This window comes from Penicillium canariense (genome assembly GCF_028826845.1).
Source record: "Penicillium canariense strain IBT 26290 chromosome Unknown utg000003l_segment0_segment0, whole genome shotgun sequence".
In the NCBI taxonomy this organism is placed as follows: domain Eukaryota; kingdom Fungi; phylum Ascomycota; class Eurotiomycetes; order Eurotiales; family Aspergillaceae; genus Penicillium; species Penicillium canariense.
The window spans coordinates 453,886-474,655 of record NW_026622730.1 but is presented as its reverse complement, the minus strand read 5'-3'; the positions used below and the strand labels follow the sequence as shown (position 1 = coordinate 474,655).

At 51.1% G+C, this 20,770-nt stretch overlaps 7 protein-coding genes across 7 annotated transcripts; 3 read left to right on the top strand and 4 right to left on the bottom strand.

Annotated features, from left to right (window-relative positions):
• Nucleotides 1-286: 286 nt before the first annotated feature.
• Nucleotides 287-1,662, bottom strand: N7482_005015 (FG-GAP repeat domain-containing protein; the record flags this gene model as incomplete). The annotated part of the gene is made up of 3 exons (XM_056687140.1): nucleotides 287-1,369; nucleotides 1,430-1,457; nucleotides 1,604-1,662. The coding sequence occupies 3 exons, from the start codon at nucleotides 1,660-1,662 to the stop codon at nucleotides 287-289; spliced, it is 1,170 nt and encodes a 389-aa protein (XP_056542695.1).
• Nucleotides 1,663-6,321: 4,659 nt separating this feature from the next.
• Nucleotides 6,322-8,305, bottom strand: N7482_005014 (IlvD/Edd family dehydratase; the record flags this gene model as incomplete). Its single annotated transcript, XM_056687139.1, has 3 exons — nucleotides 6,322-7,531; nucleotides 7,587-7,741; nucleotides 7,796-8,305. The coding sequence occupies 3 exons, from the start codon at nucleotides 8,303-8,305 to the stop codon at nucleotides 6,322-6,324; spliced, it is 1,875 nt and encodes a 624-aa protein (XP_056542694.1).
• A 770-nt stretch (nucleotides 8,306-9,075) lies between these two features.
• Nucleotides 9,076-9,990, top strand: N7482_005013 (NAD-dependent epimerase/dehydratase family protein; the record flags this gene model as incomplete). Its single annotated transcript, XM_056687138.1, has 1 exon — nucleotides 9,076-9,990. One exon carries the CDS (start codon nucleotides 9,076-9,078, stop codon nucleotides 9,988-9,990), a length of 915 nt encoding a protein of 304 aa, XP_056542693.1.
• Nucleotides 9,991-10,162: 172 nt separating this feature from the next.
• N7482_005012 (fungal specific transcription factor domain-containing protein) lies at nucleotides 10,163-12,241 on the bottom strand (the record flags this gene model as incomplete). Its single annotated transcript, XM_056687137.1, has 4 exons — nucleotides 10,163-10,795; nucleotides 10,851-11,206; nucleotides 11,258-11,776; nucleotides 11,827-12,241. Coding segments are annotated over 4 exons (1,923 nt in total), but the record flags the coding sequence as incomplete, so codon positions are not given.
• A 2,577-nt stretch (nucleotides 12,242-14,818) lies between these two features.
• On the top strand, nucleotides 14,819-15,293 carry N7482_005011 (cupin domain-containing protein; the record flags this gene model as incomplete). Its single annotated transcript, XM_056687136.1, has 3 exons — nucleotides 14,819-14,916; nucleotides 14,972-15,203; nucleotides 15,264-15,293. The coding sequence occupies 3 exons, from the start codon at nucleotides 14,819-14,821 to the stop codon at nucleotides 15,291-15,293; spliced, it is 360 nt and encodes a 119-aa protein (XP_056542691.1).
• A 1,164-nt stretch (nucleotides 15,294-16,457) lies between these two features.
• Nucleotides 16,458-18,558, top strand: N7482_005010 (putative serine/threonine protein kinase; the record flags this gene model as incomplete). The annotated part of the gene is made up of 3 exons (XM_056687135.1): nucleotides 16,458-17,034; nucleotides 17,096-18,410; nucleotides 18,471-18,558. 3 exons carry the CDS (start codon nucleotides 16,458-16,460, stop codon nucleotides 18,556-18,558), a joined length of 1,980 nt encoding a protein of 659 aa, XP_056542690.1.
• A 488-nt stretch (nucleotides 18,559-19,046) lies between these two features.
• Nucleotides 19,047-19,732, bottom strand: N7482_005009 (uncharacterized protein; the record flags this gene model as incomplete). The annotated part of the gene is made up of 3 exons (XM_056687134.1): nucleotides 19,047-19,133; nucleotides 19,252-19,614; nucleotides 19,721-19,732. 3 exons carry the CDS (start codon nucleotides 19,730-19,732, stop codon nucleotides 19,047-19,049), a joined length of 462 nt encoding a protein of 153 aa, XP_056542689.1.
• Nucleotides 19,733-20,770: the final 1,038 nt, after the last annotated feature.

Below are 20,770 nucleotides of genomic sequence, written 5' to 3'. Positions count from 1 at the left end.
GCTCAAAGAGTATATTTCGGAAACTAATTTCGAAGTATTCTGGGTCCGGCCCGCATGGAGTTGGGAGTCAGGTCCCAAGCCCGCGTCCCAAACGTTTCAGAGACCATAAATGCAGGTTTCCGAAAGCAAATCCCAAAGCAAGTCCCAAACGAAAGTCCCAAACCGAGTCCCAAGCCCTAGCAAGGGTCCGAAGCTCCTACGGGAAGGCCTCCACTATGTCGCAAAGAGTATGACTGTATGAGATATCCTTGCACATACCCCGTCATCCACGATCCCTAGGGCGGTTCTAAGCGCCGCAAGGCTTCCCGAGCAAGACACTCACTGTACTCTCGCCATTATTCGCAGCCACAGTATCGAGATTGCCATCACCGTTAAAGTCGCCCACTGCAACACCATACGGATTGGACCCCACGTCGAATGTAGCCTGCGGCTGGAAGCTCCCCGATCCAGTCCCGAGCAAAACGCTCACTATATCGCTGAAAGAATTCGCAGCCACAATATCGAGATTGCCATCACCGTTAAAGTCGCCCACTGCAACACCATACGGATGGGACCCCACGTCGAATACGGCCTGGGCCTGGAAGCTCCCCGATCCAGTCCCGAGCAAAACGCTCACTGTATCGCTGAATAAATTCGCAGCCACAATATCGAGATTGCCATCACCGTTAAAGTCGCCCACTGCAACCCCGGCCGGAACGGACCCTACGCTGAATTCGGTCTGCGCCCCGAAGCTCCCCGATCCAGTCCCGAGCAAGACACTTACTGTAAAGTCGCCTTGATTCACAGCCACAATATCAAGATTGCCATCTCCGTTAAAGTCGCCCACTGCAACCCCGGCCGGATTGGACCCCACGTCGAATGTAGCCTGGGCCTGGAAGCTCCCCGATCCAGTCCCGAGCAAGACACTCACTGTATTACTATGATAATTCGTAGCCACAATATCGAGATTGCCATCACCGTTAAAGTCGCCCACTGCAACCCCGGCCGGATTGGACCCCACGTCGAATGTAGCCTGGGCCTGGAAGCTCCCCGATCCAGTCCCGAGCAAGACGCCCACTGTATTGTCGTCCTGATTCGCAGCCACGATATCGAGATGGCTATCCCTATTGAAGTCGCCTACTGTAACCCAGATCGGAGCGGACCCTACGTCGAATACGGCCTGGGCCTGGAAGCTCCCCGATCCAGTCCCGAGCAAGACACTTACTGTATTGTCGCCATTATTCGCAGCCACAATATCGAGATTGCCATCTCCGTTGAAGTCGCCCACTGCAACACCCCACGGATTGGACCCCACGGCGAATGTGGCCTGCGCCTGGAAGCCCGTGCATATTATGCAGGCGCCTGATGAGCAAGTCGATCCGACAGAGCACTATAGAAGCGTGAGCATATTGTCAGAATCCCGGCATTCAACGCGGCAAAGGAGACTTACCGGTGTGCCGCATGCGCCACAGTTACTACTATCAGTCTGGAGGCTTGTGCATACGCCATTGCAGAGGGAATCGCCACGAGTGGTGCATATACAAGCGCCTGAGGAGCATGTTTGGCCTGTTACACACTATATATTGTCAGATACTCGATATTCAACGCGGCAAAGGAGACTTACCGCTGTGCCGCATGCGCCACAGTTACCACTGTCAGTCTGGAGGTTTGTGCACACGCCATTACAGAGGGAATCGCCACGAGTGGTGCATATACAAGCGCCTGAGGAGCATGTTTGGCCCGTTACACACTATATATTGTCAGATACTCGTTATTCAACGCGGTAAAGGAGACTTACCGCTGTGCCGCATACGCCACAGTTACCACTGTCAGTCTGGAGGTTTGTACATACGCCATTGCAGAGGGAATCGCCGCTGGCGGTGCATACACAAGCGCCTGAGGAGCATGTTTGGCCTGTTACACACTATATATTGTCAGATACTCGATATTCAACGCGGCAAAGGAGACTTACCGCTGTGCCGCATGCGCCACAGTTACCACTGTCAGTCTGGAGGTTTGTACATACGCCATTGCAGAGGGAATCGCCGCTGGCGGTGCATACACAAGCTCCTGAGGAGCATGTTTGGCCCGTTACACACTATGTATTGTCAGATACTCGTTATTCAACGCGGCAAAGGAGACTTACCGCTGTACCGCATACGCCACAGTTACCACTGTCAGTCTGGAGGTTTGTACATACGCTATTGCAGAGGGAATCGCCGCTGGCGGTGCATACACAAGCTCCTGAGGAGCATGTTTGGCCCGTTACACACTATATATTGTCAGATACTCGTTATTCAACGCGGCAAAGGAGACTTACCGCTGTACCGCATGCGCCACAGTTACTATTGTCAGTCTGGAGGTTTCTGCATGCACCATTGCAGAGGGACTCGCCCCTAGTGGTGCATACACAAGCTCCTGAGGAGCATGTTTGGCCCGTTATACACTATATATTGTCAGAAACTGGTCATTCAGCTTACAAAGGAGACTTACAGCTGTGCCGCATACGCCACAGTTACCACTGTCAGTCTGGAGGTTTGTGCATACGCCATTGCAGAGGGAATCGCCGCTAGTAGTGCATACACAAGCTCCTAAGGAGCATGTTGAGCCGGGTGAACACTAAATGTTGTCAGAATCTTGTCATTCACTGTGGTAAAGGGAGAAATACAATATTGCCACATTTTCCACAGTTACTGTTGTCAGTCTGGAGGTTCGTGCATGCACCATTGCAACAGGTCTGACCGGATAAGCACTATAGATGACCAGTTTAGTTACTTTCTCAAATCATATATTTCGAGGTCGCCTTACACATCGCCCATTGCAAGGAGGTTGTTGATTAGCTGCGCAAATGCAGACTCCATTTCGGCATATAGTGCCAGCTAGGCACTTTTAACCCGTATTTAATCAGTTCAAGTTCTTATGGTGGTATTAACTGGTAGCACTAACGATGTTTCCGCATGTTCCACAATTATTTGGATCCGTACTTGTATAGGTACAAACACCGCTGCAGCAAGAAAAGCCGTTTGTGCACTTTAATATGATTAGCCCACTATGATCAACATAAAATTGAATGATATACCCACTGGTCGTAGGCACTCTTGGGCCCAAGCAACGCTGAGGATACTCGCTGTTAAGGCTCAGTTAGATCGATATATATTATATGCGGGTAGGTGTGTTAACTCACTGCATATGACAATGATGACTGTTAACACCTTGACCATCTTGAACACACTAGATAAACTATAGTAACCCGTTTGACAAAGTGATCATCAAAGGTACTAGAGATGAGTCGTATCTCGGAGGATGGGTGTCTAGATATAGTTTGGATATTATACCGGCCTAGATCCCTGTTATAGCTAGCTGCCAGTTGTAAGGTCTCTTTTCTAGCTGATGTTTAATGGCTGACTTCCTATACTTCTTTAAGCAAGGGATATTACTTCTGACCCCGTGAGTGTCTTAAAGGGCTACTGATTCTCTGATAAGTTACTATGTCTAAACCTACTAGTACCTTTGCGTTGTTAGGGTAAATAAGTAATCCTTGTCTGACAATCATTCTATGCACCATCAGGCCCTTAGTCACTTAAGAACAACATGCCCATGTGATAGTTATGTAGTGTCACACGATCATGCTATTAGCATCAGATGGTGGCTGTCTCTTTCGTCTGTCAGTCATGGCTGGTATGTTAATTAACCTTCTAAAGACCGTGTGATGGCCGCTCAATGTTACATGACGCAAGGAGCATCATAAATATGCTTCGGGTTGAAACCCACTGTAACATACTTGGAGACGGCCATTGCACGCGACATACAGAGAACTAAAAATTGAAGTTGACATTCTAAATAGTGGTAGATATAGTTGCTCCTTGCAATATAGACATATATACATGGTATCACTATCACAGAAACGACCGTAGCAAGGAGTTAACTTAGTTATGACTATTTATTGAGGCAACCGACCCTTGCACCATGGCCTCCTAGGTCGCGAGCGCTGTTACGAAGGAGCCAGCTGCAAAGGAACAGGTGCATTCAACGAAACAACGAAAGTGAAGAAGGAAGAAACTATGGAGGTGCTGTCAACTATTTTGTAGAGAGCGCCCACGCAAACGGGCCTCATCCGGTTAGTCCGGTCAGCTGCTTCGTCCAGTCACACGTCCCCCAGGTGATCTCCGCATCACCTGACTCCAGGTCCTTCGCTCTGCTAGCCCCTTATCTATGGCATGCGTCACAAGCGCAGTCAGATAGCATCACAGAATTGACCATAGCGTAGAGCGACTCGGTTGTGGCTGCCTATTATGGTAGGGATACATTATATCATAGAGATTCCCTTAGCATCGCATTACCTAGTTATAGCCGCATACGATAGCTAAGTGTAAGATTGCGTTCTCTTGTGTCTAGGACTTATATTCTATTTTTATATTGCTTATAATTTTACCTCAAGGTCTTAATACTAGGTATAATAGTTCTTAATGTGAAGGGCTGTAGCCGATTTGATTCAATCTAACTAGGCCACGAACTGTTTACAACAATCTTGAGGAAAGGGAAACAAAAGGGGCAGAATAGCCGCATAAGTACTCGGCAGAAATGGGGCGGTAGGCCACGGTCACGTGGTTATATACGGCATTGGCCCGTTACACTTAATCATATATCATAACGTAAATCCCTGGCGACCGAGACACCCGCCCGTCCGGGACACCCATCTAAAAACGCGTCTTCCTAACCACCCACCTAATTCAACCACCTACCATACCACCAAAACGCACTGAATCAGCGCAGAAATCGGCCAATCAAGAGGGCAAGATCTTATTAGCCATTGCTGATATTGAAAATGGCCGCATTATCTCTCTCCGCGCTACAGCGAAGCTATACGAAATAGCCCTCTGAGCCTATTAAAAACGCTCGTAGATCAAATCATCAAGGGCCATTGCGAACAGCTTCATAGTGAGGGGATAAGGTCTCCTTTTATATTTTCGATTATATAGTACGATAAGTGATAGTGCAAAAACTACTTTGAACTGTATAATCTTAGAACCGTACGGTCTACCTTACTCTTAATTTAGTTAGGGGCTAGTAGCTTAGTTCTTTAGCTAAAGGAGACCTCTAGAATAGGAGGACCGTATACGTATTATTACGCGCTAGTGTTCACGGAATAGATAACCCTGTAGGCTATATCCTTTTCGGGTATAGTCTAACATAGGCTAGAAGAAAAGGAGTACGGCTCGCGGACCGGATAATGAGTGCTGGTGAGTAAGCAGTATCTTAGTGATCACCGAGCGATCACTGAGCACCCATGATTGGTCACTGATCGATCACATGACTGCACTGACCAGATCACTGTGCGTGAGCCCGTGCTAACATTTACTCAGTGAGCCTGAGCCTGATGGCCCTCGTTAAAGCGGCGGCAGCCCAGACAGGAAAGCCCCACCCGGCGGACAAAATCCTGTGTATATAAGTACATATTTATGCAAATGCGGGGGACCGCACGGGGGACCGCACGGGGGACCACAAAGAACCATAGGGGACCATAGGGGACCATAGTGCGGTCCTAACTACTTCCAAAAGAAGACCAAAGACCGGATGGTCCGGTCCCGGTCCTAAGACTTGGACCGGACCCATTCCTTGCCGAGGTCTGCTATACATACCCTACTAGCTTCGAAAGCCCCGAATCGCCTTCGCACTGTCGCCACGTCTGTCGAAATAGCTACCTACTACTTAGCGAACGCATCAGCGCGAATATATATGTTTCTCTACGACTTCTTAACCGCAGTCCGTATAGGGTTGGACACCAAGATAAGACACCACCAAAAGTTCAATAAACGTATACAAGACGACCTAGAGCTTGTCCGGGAGATCCAAAAGACCCCTCTGGCGTCAAATCAGTCGTCTTTACCACCATCAACTTCAACGACCCTATTGGCTCTATTGCAAGACTCGCCCTTTAATTCAATCTATTTATGGTTTGATGCAGCGGCCGGCATTCAGGTCTAGCCATCTAGTTTTGTTCCCAAATGTTTTGTTAGGCAGCTAGCTCAGGAGATGTGTCGAAATATGGCTCTCCACCGTATTATCCAGCTAGCTACTAACCTGTTTTAGTTAGCTCATTGGCACAGATTTCTTCATCTTCTGCCTGCGTCCCCCTATTTTCTACAATACACACTCTCTTGATCGATTGACCTACAGGTTAATAGGCGATACCATTCTTCCTAAACACATATCCGAGGTGGTGAAAGGCGGCAAACGTACGCTTTATCTCAATACTCGATACCATACAGTAGAGTTGTTGAAAATTGAATCATCGCCCATTTTGCGATTATAGTAAAATTAATGCCATGAAATTGAAATTGATTAATGATTGTGCCTCGGTGGACCATTTGTTTGCGCCAGGCGTTGATATTTCACAGCCTTCTTCAGCACCATACCATTAGACAATTGATCGGTTTCCTGGCGGAAGATCTCCTGCCACGGTGTGCCGCTGGGAATCAACGGATATTCTTGAGACAACATCTCCTTCCTTCGCTGTGCAATTTCTTCATGGCTGATGAGAATATCGACTCGTCGCTTTGGTAGATCAATGCGAAGTTTGTCACCGTTTCGGAGAATGGCAAGATTTCCTCCAGCAGCAGCCTCTGGGCTAGCGTTGAGGATAGACGGTGACCCTGACGTGCCCGATTGTCGTCCATCACCAATGCAAAATAGGGCGTCAACACCTTGCTTCAGTAATCGGCCTGGTGGGTGCATGTTGACGACCTCCGCTGCGCCTGGGTATCCGAGTGGGCCAACACCACGCATGATCAAGACCGTTTGGTCATCGATCTCCGGCATCTGCTCGATACGACTATGATAATCCTCCGGTCCATCGAACACGACAATGGAGCCTTCAAAAGCCTCGGGATCATCGGGATTTGATAGATACCGTTGACGGAAGGCAGGCGAGATCACACAGGTCTTCATGATTGCAGAATCGAACAATGTACCTTTCAAATGAATAAAGCCGGCATCCTTCATCAAGGGATCATCATAAGGGCGAATCACGGCGCGGTCCCAGGAATGCTTGCCACGAACATTCTCGGCAAGTGTGCGACCGTTGCAGGTCAACGCATCTCCATTCAACTTGCCTGCGTCTAAGAGCTCCGCCATGATAGCTGGAAGACCTCCTGCGCGGAAATATTCTTCTCCAAGGTACTCACCGGATGGCTGCATGTTTAATAGGAGAGGAATACGCGATCCAATCGTGTCCCAATCATCCATAGATAGCTCGACGCCGATATGCTGGGCGATGGCGTTGAGATGGATGGGGGCATTGGTACTGCCGCCAATCGCTCCATTTGCCACGATCGCATTTTCAAATGCTTCGCGGGTCATTAGGTCGCTCGGTTTCAGGTCAATATGGACCATATCCACGATCCGTTTACCGGTCTCGTAGGCACATTGTGCTCTGTGGCGATACGCAGCGGGGATTGCTGCGGATCCTGGAAGTGCCATGCCGAGGGCTTCTGCCAGGGCATTCATAGTAGAAGCAGTTCCCATCGTATTGCAGTGTCCAACGGAGGGTGTACTGAAGGATTCGTGAGCGTCAACCCCATCATTCGTAGATAAAGAAAGCGATTTACCTCTGAGAGATGTATTCCATGAATTCATGCTCGTCGATTTCTCCCGTGGCATACATCTCTCGACCTTTCCAGAGAACAGATCCAGACCCCACTAGAGTGCCCTTGGCATAGCCGTTCAACATCGGGCCCACATTCATACAGATTGCTGGGATGTTCTTCGATCATTTTAGCCACCTCTTGAGGATTGCAGCGTTTGGAACGGAACATACCACTGTGGCAGCAGCCATCAAGCACGCGGGAGTTGTCTTATCACATCCCGTCAAAAGCACAACACCGTCAAGGAAGTACCCAGTCAAGATTTCCACGAGAGTCAAATAAGCCAGATTTCGGTCTAGACTGGCGGTTGGCCGTCGTGATGTCTCTTGAATAGGGTGAGTGGGGAATTCAATGGCGATACCGCCGGCCGTGCGAATGCCCTCGCGGACTCGCTTGGCCAGTTCAATATGGTGCCGATTGCACGGCGCGATGTCAGAGCCGGACTGTGCAATCCCAATCATCGGCTTGCCAGACATCAGTTCTTCTCGCGTGATGCCAAAGTTGAAATATCGCTCCATGTAAATGGCTGTCATGCCCGGATCGCTGCGGCAGTCAAACCACGCAGCCGACCGAAGGGTGCGACCGGGCTCTTTTGTGATTTTCGGGGCATCAGTTCCTGACGTGAGGCCAAGTCGAGTTTCGAGTTCTTGGTTGCGTCTTCGGAGAGCCTGCAGCTCGCTCATACAGTCTTCGATTTCAACGGTTTGTTGGCTATTGCTGCTGCATGAGCAGCCATCGCAGGATTTCTTAGAGCAAGACATGGCTTGAAGCAATTTCTTGTCTGTTCCAGCTCTGGATCCCTCGATGTCAATCCAGAAAGAAGGCTATATCTTCCTTTTTATGTCGCACTGTCACGCGAGGGGGCCAACCATTCCTTTTAGACCGGGTTGTCATTATCCTATTGGTGAGCTTTGAGTGCTGGGGTAATTGAGACCCTCCTTGACCAATCAGAGTTTGGTACTGAGGGCATTTCCCAGGGTTTTGGCCGAACTTTTTGCCTCCCGGAAACTTACCATCCGAGCCAAGATGCTGAAGCGGAGTAAATCCGGGGATCCGGGGAACAACTCAACTCGACATCATTACTGCGACCGCCAGATTCTCGATTAGAATGCTCAATGTTGGATTCCGAGCCTGCACGTCTCTTGCTGACTTCTTCTCTCAAACCTACTACGGAGGCTTTTCATGTAGTCACATGTTCCTCGGTTGTTAACGGCTAGAGCCTTCTCCATCCGGGATGTTCTGTTCCAGTCGGCCAGTCATCTCCCGGGCGGGTTCTCCCCGCCGTGGGGCCAATCTTCAACATGAAGTGCCTCCGCGTCGTCATCTTTTCCAGTATTTGAATAGCGGCCAATCTCTCTGACAGTCATCTTGTACTGTAGCGTATTGCAACTTTCTTCCTGTTCAAACCCCTCATTAAGAATTCTCCGCAAACCCCTCAGATTGCGCATTACCAATGGGCAAACGAATCATCGTGACCGGTGGCTCTGGAAAAGCCGGACAGCATGTCATTGCCTATCTCCTCGACAAAGGACATGATGTGCTTAATCTTGATCTGATGCCTCTATCAGGTGAATTGGCAAGTCGGGTTCATACTATGCGCGTCGATTTGACCGACAGCGGCCAAGTGTACAGTGCTTTCACCTCGCACTTCCACTTAACCGAGCCCTTCCGCGAGCCGCTGGGGCTTCTTCCGGATGCAGTAATTCATCTGGCTGGCTATTCCCGCAACATGATCGCTCCCGATAATGAGACCTTTCGCGGAAACGCATTGTCAACCTTTAATGTGATCGATGCCGCATCTCGACTCAACATCAAAAAGATTATCACGGCCAGCTCTATTACCGTTTATGGAGTGAGCTATGCTGAGGGGGACGTTGAGTACCCATCGTTCCCTGTGGACGAAGACACTGATGCCAATCCGATGGATACGTATGCGATTTCTAAGGTTTGCGGCGAGCGTGTTGCCCGTGGCTTTGCTCGTCGATTCGGGAGCGACATTTACGTCCTCCGTATTGGCAGGGTCGTCGCACCTGAGGAATACAAGGAGGCGATGTTCGATGATTATGTGAAGAATCCTGCTGCTTGGGCACCTCATGGCTGGTCGTACATCGACACGCGAGATCTTGGCCAAATATGCGACCTTGCGGTACACAAAGACGGTCTAGGGTTTCAAATATTCAACGCCGTGAACGATGAGATCACCAACTACACCACTTCTACAACCGAATTTCTCAAGAGAGTTTCTCCAAACGTACCTTTTACCAGGGAAATGGGGCCACGAGATGCCCCAGTGTCCAACAAGAAGATCAAAGAGCTGTTAGGATTCCACCAGAACCATCCTTGGCAGATGTACTATGAGCGTAAATAGGGCAATCTAATTAATTGGTGTTGAGATTCATAAAGATGACTCTCTACTCTAGCCCATGGTTTTCCTGAAAAGGCATCAAGTACAGAGACTGTTTAATCAGACAAGTTTTTAAACATACAATTGCTAATGACAGTATAGCCATAACTTATCCGGCTTTGTGCAATTCTGGTATTCACAGCCCAACTGGATGCGTCAGATAATACAGTTCTCCATCGAGGCGGAAGCTTTGGGCGATTGCCTCCAAGTCGAGATCTGATAGGCCCCAGTTCAGCTGCGGAGATCCCATTTCAACAGTCTGCTCTGGGGCATCGGCCTGATCGGGGCCAGACATTGTTTCCTGTGCGAGCAGTTGATCTGCAGAGCCAACCACCGAAGTACCTTTCTCACCTTCCTCGGTAATATCGATGCCCAGATGACCAACGAGCTTATCAAGATTAGCCACGGCTTTCCCAGCCGCTCCATAGAGTCGCCGGTGCTCCCGTAGGACATTGCGGCAAAGCAGTAGAGAATGGAAGGAATTTGAATTTCTTCCCTTCTGTGCAACGATACGAGCGTGTATGGTTGCGCTGATGTACGTGGCGTACGAAAGCATGTATGGGGCGGTCGTTATTGAGAAGTTCTGTGAGTAGTCACGTAGGATTTGGACAATTTGATTTGCGGCTGTGGTGCACATGTTGATAGCTTCATATGCAGTGGATGGGTCTCGAGCATGACCGCGATTACTACCGATGAAGAGTGGTCGTTGGGAAAGAATGGTGAGAACGTTCGAAAGTGCCCTGAAAGAAATTAGCCGGACCCATACTTCCTGGATAGGGTGAAAGATAAAGGTACAGGAGGCAAAGCGCTTGAGGTAAGAGCACCGATTCTCTGGGGTACCTTATATAGTCGAGTTGAGGAGGAAGACTCGAGCGCCATTTGCTGATATCCGAATTGATGTCGGCCGAGGTCTGCTCGCTCTGATGTTGGTTCATGTTCTGCGACTCGGAGTAGAGCTCGCATAAGATGCGCTCAGTGATAATGGATAGTTCGCATAGTTTTGTAAGGAGCGATACATTGAGCGAGGGCACCGCCGACTGCGATTGAGTGGATTTGTATGTAAGGTCCTTAAACGTGTCAAGCTCGTCGTACTCATCCAGGAAATTCAATGATGCTTTGAAATTGGCTTGGCGAAGCAAGGGTGGTCTTCCCTGGAGAAGACACTGGATTTTATCGATTGCTAGGACTATTCAGCAGGCAGTTCCTAATATCCAAAAGCAGATCAACCTACTGTACGCGCCCCATAATACACGCTTGCGGACTTCAAGCTCTTCAGCCGACATTTTGTTCGGAGAAGGAAGAATGTGAAGCCCAAGATCAATGATCATGTTGAATGCATTTCCGGCATAGAGCCAAGAAAGACTGCGTTCGTCACACCTTGAGAACAGCGAGTTGGACATGATAAGCAATGCTTGCAGTGTAGTGACCTCACTTTTATCGAAAGAGTCCCTCAGGAGCTCTGTGAACCGTTGACGAAACCTCCATCCTGCAGTAGTGATGTCATCAGGATCAGAGCGAAGCTCAGGTCTGGGGCAGTGCTTTGAGACTGTGAACAAGATAGCATTGAGTAGCAATTTCGAGAAATAAGGACCATTGCAGGCCATGTCCCGCATGAATACCGATCGGTACGTGATCTGTGCGGTATAGAGTTGGCGACTCCAATAGATGGACAGTAAATGCATGCCAAGCTCCGGATCAACTTCATCAAAGTCAAGCTTCCCTGCAACGAGGTTCAACGGCTCTTGCTGCCCTGTATTGATTTGTTAGCTACAAATCGCTCGGTTTGGCTCCGACGCTTACTCTGCCTTGCTGTCTGAGCAAAAAGGAGGTGACGAGCCCACTCTTCGCTAACGGGAGAAGCAAACAGCTCTGCATTTTCTTCATCGGCTCCTGAATTTGCAGTATCATCATAGACTGTGCTGGTGGGCCCATGGTACAATGATGTACTGTGGCGATGGTTCTCGCTGTCTGGTACCTCTGGGTGGGATGTATCCCGGCCTCTGCTTGAATGATGATCGCTTGGAGAAGGCTCAGCATGGTTGGATATTGATCCTGTGATCTGACTTCGTGCCGGGCTTAGCGCTGCAAGGGAAGCTTCTGTTGGAATCAGAGCAGGTCGTTCAACGACACCCAGGTGTGCATGTCGCAGCTGGGCGCATTGCTGACGAAGAAAAGCATTTTCTTGTTCCAATTGCTTAATCCGGTGGTTTGTGGGTCTGTGAATTACCGTTAACAGTGCTACACGTGTCGGGGGAGGGGAGGGGGTTGCTGGACCTTGGCTTATGCCGAAAAGTACCCTGCTGACAATCAATGCCCTTTGCCAAGCAGTTGCCACAAGGTGGCTTCTGAGAGTCGCACTTCAACTACTCATACCAGAACTTATTATCAGACGTGATCCATAGTGTCGGTGCTGGCTGCCGCGAAATTACAGTACCTTCTTCTCCCGGCAGAACAGACAAGCCGCTGGCGCTCGGTTCCTCCGGGTCGGCATACTTGCTATCAAGGAACCACCGTCGCCAATGATGACCGGAGTTGGAGCTCAAGTAGCATCTCACAAAGTACGCACTCTTTTTTAGAAGGTTGGTCAGCTGAAAGGTTCCAAATTGTGCGGAGAAGGTTCAAGGCTTGGAAGATCTATTGGCCCAGAGCTGGCTCTGGCTTGCTGGGCGGCACCCACGCGGGGGTGGAAAATCTCTTTTGCGCGCGGCTCCGATTAGCCGCCTCTGTGGGGTAACCGATTTACACGGGAAACTGCCTACATCCATTGATTTGACTTGGATTCATACGTCACTGCATTGGCATATTATACATGTGCACGCATGAGATGCTAGAAGTGTCCTGCCCTGCTTAAAGCATTCACCGACCCGTGAAATACTCTTCTACAAGTTTAGATGATGTTTGTTAGTTCCAAGCTCCTCTATTTTCAAGTGATTGTAACAAGGTTGACTTACTCGTTTCTCTCCTCGCTGGAAACACCTAACAACATCGCAAAAAAAGAGAATATTAAGGCTCTAGTACATCTTGCAACAGAGGTCGAAGATTTTGTGAAACATGTACAGGTTTCTGATGTATGTAATCATTTCGTCCTTGGGACCTAGTATCAAACGCGCCGAGGTCGATTCGCCCGCAGTGTCGGAGGAACCGCTCCAGGAGATGGGCAAGATCTTTCATATCCTCATGGATGGTTAGCCAGACCGAAGGTATTGGGTATTGGCCAGTGTGGACCACAGATCAATATTCTCCCGGACGTCCCCTGGTGGGGAGATCGATGGTATAAGAACCAAATTGGACTCGGAAGCCACGGCCGACTGAGCCACCAAGAATCTTATGAGCCAGGTTGGATTTTCACGAAGGGCTATTAGGTAAAGGAGGTTGAATATATATGCTTTTGGAAGAAAAAGCACCATGGGGCTGAGGAACTTCAAGTCAATAAAGATGAGATGGGTTTCGTAGGGACGAAACCTAGCTGTCTCATTCACTATTCTGTATGGCGGTTGACCTTGGAAACCCCTTTGAAAAAGGCCCTTCAAAAGTGACCCCACAAGAAACCTCGAAGGAAGAATTCAGCAGGGAATATTCAGAATTTACTCGGGGCATGCGTTTGCCTGCAATCAAACTGGTCGGTAAATGCCAGCCACCAAACATCTCACCCGGCGGTGAGCTCCTGTTCGCAGGATGAATCCACGATATCTGCCCCGGGGGCCCTGAATCGCCAAGTTCATCCATCACTAAATGTTCTACCCTCCATGCAGGCCCTCACAATTCGAGATGGGTTTCCTGAGAATTTGGGCTCATCCCAGGTAGAAGACACCTCTGTGGTGGCTTCTAGTGCTCAGGTTGCCTCTCCCGAAGTCTGAATGTGGAAATGGGAGCCATGTCGAGCACGAAAGATATGTGGAGTCTTCTAAGAGCATCATGCGCAGCGGCGCAACTTTGCGCACAACAACCTGGGTTTCGTGAGCGCATGAGATGCTGATAAAGTACACTCCGCAACCCAAACTCCATCTGTCGGACCCTGAGAACTATCCACCCGTATAGATGCCAGTCGCCATTGGCGTATGGTGAGTTCGAGAGGTCGGCATGAGAATCACAGGCTCTCTCTGCTAATCTCCTATACCAGCAAGAATCAATCACGAAGGCACAGCTTGAGGGCTTTGTCATCACCAGTGTCCGCTTTCCGCTTCAAGCCCATTCGCCTCGGATTGTTGACAGGGAAGCACTAGCCGCTTCGGGTAAAAAGATCCTCACCGTCGCGGGGAAGTTCGAACCTCCATCCGTCGAATGTCGCGCGACCTTCACATGGATTCTGGCAAAGCCGTGAGTCATTGTGGACAATTCAACTGCGAGGGCCTAAGTGATGGAAACCAGGGCTTTAATTCAACACCGTCAATAACAACATTATCAACGATGTGCACAGCACATAGCAGCCACAACAGGGGCAGCTCCTCGTTGTTATCTCAAGCTCTAGAACTTCCCCTCACTGGGATCAGGGCCCCCTCTTCATGTCTCTTGTCATGGCAGTGCCTCGCTATCAGCCGTTCGCCGTCGGCCTGCCTAGTCGGGACATCGAACCCGACCAGCACTGCCAGCCAGGGTTGAATTGCCCTTCACTCGACCAAAGTTGAAGCTCGTCGCGTCTATCGCCTCATCTAGGAGGAGCTTGAAAGCTGTCTGTAATGGACGGACCGAATATAAGTCAGAGCCGGCCCCCCGCCGATCGAGCTGTCATCCAACTTGCGCTGCTGTTCTGCCAAACAAAGCATCAACCAGAAACCATTAACCACCGCGAACAATGGCAACTCCATTCACTTACCACGCCAAGGCGCAGTCCACCTTCAAGCCTCCCCTTATTGCGAATGAAAACGCCTTCTTGGGCGACGTCATCTCCAGGTAGGATTTCTCCGAGCAGAAATCTATCCCGCGGACCCGCTAACATCCACCGAAGCGACAAGGATAATGCCGAGAAGCCCATCTCCTGCGGCTTTTATCGCCTGGAGAAGGGCACCCCGCTGGTTTACACCTATACCTACGACGAGATGAAGATCATCCTAGAAGGCCAATTCGAGATTTCCGACGAAACGGGCCAGAAGGTGACTGCGTCGCCAGGCGATGTGTTCTACTTCCCCAAGGGAGCCAAGATTACCTTTACGACCGAGACCTATGGACTGGCCTTCTACGTGAGTGATTCCCTTCTTTCCACCTCTTGAGATTTGTGGGCACGCTGACCGATCTCGCAGACTGGCCAGCGGGCGGAGGGCGCGGCGTGAATGTCACGTCTCCTAGCTGCAGCTCTGGGGTCCAATAATATCTTAGTGAACTAGTGCATCATAGATTCAAATGTGACTAAATTCTCGATCATTTGGGAGCAGCCCCCCCGCTTCCCACACAAATCATGAAACCGTCGGGGACGGCCACCGACCCATGGATTGCAGCGCCTCCACCTGGGATCTGACGGCCCATCCCCAATGCGGTAGTTTGCTTACTTCTCCTCCCACCAAACACCCGCCATAATGCCCATCTCCAGGGCAATTGGGTATCCCAATAGCTTCGGGTAGGAGGAAGAATAGTCCCGTAGCCGCCGGCCCCGTCTCCGTCAAAACTCCCACCCTTGCTGCCGAGAGAGACTATTCGCCCGACATGACGCCCTGGATCGCGACTACCAGCCAACTAGCAACTAACTACGGAGTACTCCGAAGAACCAACGCAAGGCCTAGGCTGCCCTCCGCCCAGACAGTGAGTGCAGCTAGCTCCATCGTGTCCATTACTTGCGGGCCGGGTTTCAGCTTGACACCCACGGATGGCTGTGGAGGCGGGCCCAGCGAGGTGATGACCTGCAGCAGGTGGATCAGGTTCAGCTCAGGTCAATAATAGCCGGTTCGTCGGTTGCAAGGACCATCCTTGAATATTTTAGACCACCATTGGCAGTGCTAGCGAACTTGCACAGCCTGTATGACGTGGGGAGAGTTGCCACGGCAACTCGACGGAAGGGGGGAGACCGGCCTCGTAGGGCGCCTCTAGGAGCAGGTGGGTAGTGGACAAAATAAGCGGGATCATAGGTGGATTTCATGTTGTTCACGTCGGCGAGAAACGAAATCAAGATCGCACCGATCGCGGTGGAGCTGATCGAATCGGATGCAATTTGGACTACGCCGGGAATAAACACCTGCAGGTGTCCGCGACAAAGCCTTTCTTGAGGCAATCTTTTGTGTCTTTTGTTCCCCGCTTTGCTCTGGAGGGGTGATTGACTTTATCCTGCTTTCTTCAGCCAGCCTCGTCACGTCTCAGCCTCAGGCTAGCCTTCCCAAGTCAACTATCAAGGGGGCCCAACAACCCCTCGACGACCACTCCGCCGCCCTTGGGGGAGAAAAACAACAATTCACTTCACCACCGCACTCATCCCCACCCCCATCCCCTTCTCCCCTACCCAAACCATGACTGTCGACGTCGCTTCGGACGACCGTCTTGGTCTGCGACTGCCTAACCCGCCGCCGCTGCTGCACACCCGCTCCGGCAACGATTCCTTGGACCGCCCCTCCACCCCCGCCCACACCCAGAATGGCTTCACCAGTCCCACACAGACCCCTCAAGGCAGCCCCAGCAAGTCGAGGGCACCCCCCGGTGCCCTTGATCTGCCCAATGTCTTCGACAAGGCCATGAAGCTCACGCCCACGTCTACTTCGAAATCCACCCATAACCACTTCAATCATCCCATGTTTACCTCCGACAAGAGCGGCATTGACGACTTTAACGAGAGCGTCATTCACCAGCGGCCCTCCAGCCCGACGCGCGGGAGGGCAAATAAAGAGAACACGCCTCCCGCGAGCACTCGCCTGCCCAAGGATTTGGGCGCCAACCCGACCGCAGCAGCCATCTCGCGCCATGAACCGTATCAGCAGCGCGATTCCGACACGTCCACACGCCAGGTGCAGCTGCGCGGGCTGACACCCGAGGAGATGGAGAAGCTACAACAGCCCCGCGTCAAGCGTCTGGTCAACGTGACCCAGCTATGTATGTGAAGGTCCCCCAATGACAGATACGAAACAGTACCCGAACTAATCCATTGCGCCAGACTTCCTCGATCATTACTTCGACCTCCTCAGCTACGTCCACAACCGCCAGACCCGGCACACTCAATTCAAATCTGCCTACCCCGAACCACCCGTGACCTCCAACGAAGAATACGAGCCCGCTCTCCTGAAATATCTGGGCCGCGAACGCGCGCACCTGCGCAAGCGTCGCACGCGCCTGCGCCAACACGACTTCCAGATTTTGACACAGGTCGGCCAGGGCGGTTATGGACAGGTATACCTGGCCCAGAAGAAGGACACGCGCGAGGTGTGCGCGCTGAAGGTTATGAGTAAGCGGCTGCTGTTCAAGCTCGACGAGATCCGGCACATCCTCACCGAGCGCGACATTCTGACCGCCGCCAAGAGCGAGTGGCTCGTCCGACTCCTCTATGCCTTCCAGGACGATGACCAGATCTACCTGGCGATGGAGTACGTGCCTGGTGGCGACTTCCGCACGCTGCTGAACAACACCGGCGTCCTGCACAACCGGCACGCGCGCTTCTACGTCGCTGAGATGTTCAGCTGCATCGACGCCCTACACGTCCTCGGGTATATCCACCGCGACCTCAAGCCGGAGAATTTCCTCATCGACTCCACGGGTCACGTCAAGCTGACTGATTTCGGCCTGGCAGCCGGCATGCTGAGCCCTGGCAAGATCGAGTCGATGCGCGTCAAGCTGGAGGAGGTCGGCAACACGTCTGTCCCCTTCGGCCGGCCCATGGAACAGCGCACGATGGCCGAGCGTCGTCAGGGCTACCGCACCCTGCGCGATCGCGAGGTGAACTACGCTAAATCGATCGTGGGCTCGCCCGACTACATGGCCCCGGAAGTTCTGAAGGGCGACGAATACGATTTCACCGTCGATTATTGGAGTCTGGGGTGCATGCTCTTCGAGGCGCTGGCCGGGTATCCGCCGTTCGCGGGTGCCACGGTCGACGAGACCTGGCAGAACCTCAAGCGCTGGCAGAAGGTGCTCCGCAAGCCGGTCTACGAGGATCCTAACTACTTCCTGTCGCGGCGGACGTGGGATCTGATTACAAAGCTGGTTGCGGCCAAGGAGACTCGGTTCAAGAATATCCAGGAGATCCATGCGCATGATTACTTTGCGGAGGTGGACTTTGCCCGGCTGCGGGAGCAGCGCGCACCGTTTGTGCCGGAGCTTGACTCCGAGACGGATGCGGGCTACTTTGATGATTTTAGCAATGAGGCTGATATGGCCAAGTACAAGGAGGTGCATGATAAGCAGCGTGCCCTGGAGGAGATGGCTGAGCGTGATGAGAAGATGAACAAGGGCTTGTTTGTTGGGTTTACCTTCCGGTACAGTTTTTCGTTTCAGACGCGGTGTTTCCGTCCATATTAACTGACTCATCATTGCAGACACCGCAAACCAGCCGTTGACAGCGGCGGACGCAGCTCGCCCCGCAAGCCAATTGCCACAGATGGCTCGTTTGGAACCATGTTCTAGGTTCAGTCCAGAGCAGTCACTCTGGTATTTTATCTAGTGTGTCCTACTTCTCTTCTCTTGTCACGCTGGAGCCCGCCTCCGCCGAGCTGGTTCTTGGTCTGAGTCGGCTACCCGGTGGCATATGTCTGCCGTATGAGTTTAATGGCGCATTCAAATATTTTTTTTTCTTTTCTTTTTGGCTTTCGAGCTAAGCGTGTCTTGTCTGGCCCGTTTTATTTGCAACTGAACCCAACGCGGCACGTGTTTATTGTCTGTTACTCTATTGTTGTTGTGTCCGTCCTGGGTATGGACATTACGGTCGGAGTTTGCGAAATGACTAGTTTGTATGATACATACATAGACTAAACTGACAGATCCTGTCCAGCCGGCATCTGTGGAGTTCTTTCTTGTAGGGAGATGGATAGTTGTAGTGGCTGCTTCACCGCTACATCGTACATCGTAGTTTCGCAACCAGCAGGGTATTCAGAGTCTTCCTTGCAATCTCCGGCTTAGTTCGTGGGAAGCTGGCGCACCATGCGCAGGATCTCAGACTTGTCGTCGCCGATGACAGCGCGCCCGTTGACCCAGTCAACAGTCTGAACAAAAGAGTTAGTGAACAGGTTTCATGACCACATCGCCACGGATAGAACATGTCATCGCAAGACAAGACCACGCCACGACATCCCAAGGATAGAAAGCAATGACACCACATACCACAGGCCGCACAAACCGCTCAGAGTCCTCCTTGAATCTCTTAATCGCATCCTCTGCATCCTTAGCCCCCTTCACCAGCTCCGCAACTCCATACGTCGCCTTATCGCCCTGGCCACCAACACCGCTAACGGGACTGATATACTCCAGTATGCTGCGCAGCTGGTCAGCCGTAGGCGCGGAGGTGGTCACCTCGAGCTCGAAGTCGCCGCGTTGCTGCTTGGCGTGGGCGCTGTGGTCGGAAGCCTGGTCTTCGGTTGCGGTTTCGGAGGCCGCGATCGAGGCTTGCTTGAGAATGTTCAGAACCCGGGTTGAAGGGGCGAGGCTGGGCGAGTGGAAGAGGGTGATTGGGTCGAGGGTTTTGCTCTGTAACGCTTGTCAGTGGGATTTGAACTTATTTGAACCTGGATTCAGATTCGAATTCGGATTCTGATTGGGGGTTCCAGGTTGCGGGTTTGGGGGGAGTGCATACGAAGCGGAACATCTTGGTGGTATTGTTGGGGAATTAAGGTTGAAATCGGTGGTAGGAGAGTGTAGAGTGTAGGTGGGAGTGTTGGAGGTGAGGTTGAGGTTGGCCGTGAGAGCTTGCTAATGTTCCTGGATGATGTCATGTGCCGGGATCGGGTTGGCTCGGGCTGCTTAGCGTGGTTATTGGCCGAGAGTTCATTGTATGGGGTACCTGGGGCGCTCGGATATTCACAGAGAGGATATACACGGGAGATACCTACACGGAGTACAGAGTTCGAGTATTTGCCACTATGACGAGTGGCCTTCAAGCATAGGTTGATAATAAAAACCACTTTGAACCTAGAGGCCACCAGCATCACACATTGATCCGCAGACCAGAAGAAGAAAGGGTGAAGCGAGGTGAAGTGAATGGCATACCCCGATTGGAATACACCGTGGTTCCAAGAGTTAGATGGAGAGACGCACTTGGAATTTACCACCGACTACTATTCGTGCCGTATCCAGCACCTGGTCTATACCACGGCTCCACCTGGCCTGGTACGGAATTTTGAAGTCGATTTTGTTGCAGCATCTCCCCGGCCGTTCCAAGTATGATAGCGATGAAATCTGAATCATGAGGTCTGGAATTGACAAATGGTCCAAAAAAGCGGTGGTGGCGCAGGGGTTTAGCGCGAGGATTTGCAGTTAGCTCCCATTGGTGACTAAAGTTGTCTGTCCTAGGTCCTGTGTTCAAATCACAGTCGCCGCTATGTTTTTTGGGCTTGCTTGTCTTTTTCTTTCTATCTATTTTTTATTTCTTATTTTTCAAAGAAACCCGCCCGGTCCCGATATATGAGGCTATATCTATGAACTGCATAGAGCTAAACGCGATAAGTTGATTGGGCTATAATGAACCTGATCAACACCGCCGGTACACCGGGCTACAACCAGAATATATAGGTATCCAATATCCATGGAAAGCCGCCAGTGTTCATGAAATTCGTCTGATATGTACAATGCACCCAGAAACATAAAAACGCCAGCTATGGACAACCCCTAGATTTAAAACACCATC